Genomic DNA, 4423 nt, shown 5'->3' with positions numbered 1-4423 from the left:
GCCCAGGAAAACTCTGAAATACTCAGGCTCGTTTACATACTCACAACAATAACAAAATCTGGAAAATACATCCTTCGATTCCAGCAACAAACAAAACACTTACTTATGTACAAAAGATCAGAATATTACTTGATGAATTACAATTTGCATAAGCTTCACCAAAACTACAGAAAAACAATCACACTTCTGCTTACATATCTAACACCCCTTTCCTATTATGAAGGAAAAGGTACAACAGCACCACACACCAACACATCACAAATCCAAGCGGACTCGAAGAACGCCTTTTTTGTTCCTATCCAACTTGCCCCTATTCTGTGTACCTCTCAACTCTGCACTCTCAACTACGGGTTCTTGCCATTTTGGCCCCTCACTATTGGCCTCATAGCTTGAGCAGTGACTTAGCAATTGGTCTATATGTCTCCTTATGTACTGTACCTTGTACTTCAATCTCATAGCCCCAGATCTCCCAATTTCTTTTCACAACTCCAGGTTGCCATTTTCCTAAATTAAATTATACATACGTACCTTACTGTATCATTCTCTTGGAAATGTCTTACCTTTCCTATGTTTTCCGTTTGTTGATATCCTTGATACTTTGTTCTGCTTGGAGATTGGGAACCATTAAATCCATCTTTGGTCTGACTCTCCTTCCCATTAATAAAAAACGATTGAGCTTGTCCCATTGAAGAATGTTCTGTTGCCCTATATTGCAATAAAACTTACTAATATTACTAACTACATTACATTGAGTAGCATATCTGCATTTCATGCTGTGCTTAAAAGTCTGCGCAAACCTTTCAGCCTCACCATTAGATGAAGGATGGTAATGTGAAGAAGTTGTGTGTGAAATGCCATTGGATTTCAAGAAACTGGAAAACTCTTCAGAACCAAAATGCACTACCATTGTCTGTGAAAATTCTTTCAGGTACACCATGTGTAGCAAACATAGGCATCAATACTTTAATAGTAGCTTGTGCAGTTGTAGTTGTCACTGGGATTATTTCTGGATATTTGCTATATGCATCTACTAATATTAAATAGTAATGATCTAAGAATGATCCTGCAAAGTCCAAATGAAGACGTTGCCAGGCTCTCTGAGGGTATTCCCATGGATGCAATCTAACAGGTTTTGGGTTATTCTGAAATGCATTACAACCTTGACAATTTTTTACATATGATTCTATGTCCTAATCAATGTTTGGCCACCAAGCAAATGTTCTAGCAATTGATTTACTCTTAACTATTCCTAAGTGTTCTGCATGAATTTCTTGTAATACCTGTTGGTGAAGTGATTTAGGAATGACTACTCGAGCACCTCTAATAATATATCCACTCTCAGTGAAGAATTCTGACCATTTTGATGAAAAATCCTTAAGTTCATTCTGACTGGCAATTGTGTTGTGACCTACAACCAAGCCCTGCAAGACACGTGATAAGATTGGATCTTGCCTAGTCTTTTGAGTGATTTCTTTTGCCGTTAAAAGAAATGACAAATTATTAATCATCAAAATATTAGATTCATGGTTTCTCGGAGCTTCTTCAACCGGAAGTCGAGATAAGGCATCAGCATTACCTACCTGGGTAGTAGAAGTATACTGTAGGTCATATGAATATGCTGCTAATATCACTACCCACCTATGTAGCCTAGCAGCTACTACTGTGGGAAATCCACTCTTGGAACCTAATATAGCCAATAAAGATTTATGGTTTGTGGCCAAAGTGAATTTTTGTCTACCATACAAGTATATATGGAACTTTTTTACTCCAAAGATGAGAGCTAGTCCATCTTTTTCAATCTGACTGTAGTTTCTTTCAGCCTTATTTAAGGCACGTGATGCAAATGCTATGGGGCTTTCAACTCCATCAGGCATAGCATGGGCTAATACTGCGCCGATTCCAACTGATGAGGCATGACAAGTCAATTTGACAGGTAAATTTGGCTGAAAATGTGTGAGGAATCTTGGAGACAGTAGCTCTGTCTTGATATTCTCAAATGCCTGCTGGCATTCTTCTGACCATCTCCATTCGACATTTTTCTTGAGTAATTCAAACAATGGAGATGCTACTGTTGCTAGATTAGGAACAAATTTGCTGGAAAAGGTAACAAAATCTAAATATGACTGTAATTCACACATGTTACTGGGAACCTTAACATTCTGTACAGCTTTTAGCTTGTCATCAGTTTTGTGGTTACCATGCTCATCAATTTTAAATCCTAAGTATTCCACAGACTTGACTAGGAAACTACATGTGTCTCTTCCAATCCTCAACCCATTTCCTGGATTCTTTTCACTACAGCTTCTAACTTATCTAACAGATCATCTACATCTTTGCCGGCTACAAGAATATCATCAACAAAAAAAATACATTTTCCATTCCATTGAAAATCTTATCCATGGTCTGCTGCCATAGAGCAGGACTACTTGCTATACCATATGGAAAATGCTTAGGTTTATACAATCCTAAGAGTGTGTTTAATGCACATATCTGTTGAGATTTCTCATCCATCTCTAGTTGAATGAAAGCTTGCTTTAAAACAATCTTTGTAAATATTTCACAACCACCCATGGCTGCAAACATATCAACGGGCCTTGGTAAAGGATGCTGTGTGACTTGCAATTGAGGGTTTTTAGTGACTTTATAATCTCCACAAATCGTAATACTGTTATCTCCCTTGACTACAGGTACTAAAGGAGTAGCCCAGTCTGAATAAGTAACTTTTTCGCAAGTGTAACTTGCTTCTAACCTTCTTATTTCCTGCTCACCTAAAGGTTTCAGAGCATAAGGAATCTGTCTGGGTGCAAGGAATTTTGGTGTAGCTTCAGGCTTCAAAATTCATGATGCTGTAACATTCCTAAATTTGCCTAATTTCTCTTCAAACACTTCTTTGTATTTATTTAACAAATGCTCTAAAGTTTGAGATTTATTACTGGTCTCTAACTTGATTCAACTTAAATAACTCTGGCCACTCAAACTGTATCATTTTCAACCAGTCTAAACCTAGCAAAGCTTGTCTTTTCCCAGTGGGTTCCGTTAAAGGAAGATTGTCATACAACTTCCCATTATACTGTACGTTAACTATGGTTGACCCCTTTAAAACTATATTTGTATTGTTGTAATCTCTCAAAACATTCCTACTGGGGAACAAGGTCAGGTTAGGTATTTGTGGGAGAAGTTCCTCTGAAATAACTGAAATATCTGCTGCAGTGTCAACTTGCATGGAAACATTAGTTCCATTCAAGGACAAATTAACTAAAATACGATTACTTCCTTTGTGAAGAGAATTAATCTTGAAGACAAAATCATCAAATGGCTCTCCTGAGGCTGTGAAACATTGGGCATACATTTTATAGATTTATGGTTAATGTCAGACTTACACATTTTTGAAAAATTACCATGGCTAGAACATTTCTTACATAACTTGCCAGTGGCAGGACATTTATAATACTCCCTTTCGGTATGGCCTATACCTCCACACCTTTGACATAACTCATTGGATTTGTGCTTATTTATGGAAACACTGCTGGGGCCATTGTGGGTCCTCAGACTACCACCACCTTGAAGTGGAAAACTTTTGTTGCTCCTATTTTGCTTAGCATACCTTGAAATATTACTGTACCCATTTTGATTATAATTGTGGGAAAATCTTTGCTGAACAATATTTGAGCTAGAGCCAGTTTGCTCCTTCTGAAATGTACTCTTACCCTTGTAATGGCTTACTGCTGCTACCTCTTTTACAACATTGCCATTTTGGTTTGGCTTATTCTCAATAACACTAGCTTGTGAATTAGCAATTTCCATGGACCTAGCTATGGTGTGTAATTTATCTAATGTTAAATTCTCTGTTTCCAACAACTCCCTTCTCAATTTAGGAGATGCACATTTGTCGATTACCTGATCAATAATAACATCCTCTGTGTCAGTGAATTCACAGGTTATAGCCAACTTTCTCAATTTTGTGACAAACACGTCAGTAATTTCATTTACCTCTTGGCTTACCTGTTTGAACTTAAATTTAGCATACCGTTTATTCTCCTTTGGTGAAAAAAAATTGTCTAGCGCCCTCAAAGCATCTTCTAGGGTGTCTGTCGGTGGTGGAAGAGTTTCTATCACCTCCTGGATGTCCATGCCCCCTACATGGAGGAGTACAGCTTTATGTTGAACAGCGTTGGTCACACCTGTTGCAGTGGTGTAGCAATCAAATGCCTTCCTCTAACGTTTCCATTGCTGTGTGATGTTAGCGGGGTCTGCCGTTATGTTAAAAGCTGCAGGTTGGGAGATGTCTAACGGCATGATGAATGGGTGATAATGATTCTGTGTAGCTTCTGTGACTTCAGTTGATGATGACACGTCGATATCCTCAGTCGCCAATGACAGATGGCCTTCTGGTCAATGTCTAACAATGGCATGCATGGGTTGA

General features: G+C 38.1%; 1 protein-coding gene across 1 annotated transcript; it reads right to left on the bottom strand.

Annotated features, from left to right (window-relative positions):
• Nucleotides 1-884: 884 nt before the first annotated feature.
• Nucleotides 885-4131, bottom strand: LOC136840451 (uncharacterized). The gene is made up of 5 exons (XM_067107128.1): nt 3708-4131; nt 3072-3327; nt 2582-2797; nt 1581-2094; nt 885-1142 (listed from the first exon to the last, which is right to left on the bottom strand). Exons 1-5 carry the CDS (start codon nt 4129-4131, stop codon nt 885-887), a joined length of 1668 nt encoding a protein of 555 aa, XP_066963229.1.
• Between the last annotated feature and the right edge of the window lie 292 nt (nt 4132-4423).

Source organism: Macrobrachium rosenbergii, chromosome 7 (assembly GCF_040412425.1).
Source record: "Macrobrachium rosenbergii isolate ZJJX-2024 chromosome 7, ASM4041242v1, whole genome shotgun sequence".
Taxonomy (NCBI): domain Eukaryota; kingdom Metazoa; phylum Arthropoda; class Malacostraca; order Decapoda; family Palaemonidae; genus Macrobrachium; species Macrobrachium rosenbergii.
Note: the sequence above shows the minus strand (reverse complement) of the source record. Positions and strands in the feature narration are given on the sequence as shown.

Bases quoted from the DNA above. Each gene is read 5' to 3' on its own strand.
- LOC136840451 (XM_067107128.1), bottom strand. From the start codon at position 4,131: ATGGACATCCAGGAGGTGATAGAAACTCTTCCACCACCGACAGACACC. The intron at 3,328-3,707 runs GTAAGAGTACAT...AATGTTTCACAG, and splicing joins AGCAGTAAGCCATTACAAGG to CCTCAGGAGAGCCATTTGAT. The intron at 1,143-1,580 runs GTAGGTAATGCT...AATGCATTTCAG, and splicing joins AGTATACTTCTACTACCCAG to AATAACCCAAAACCTGTTAG.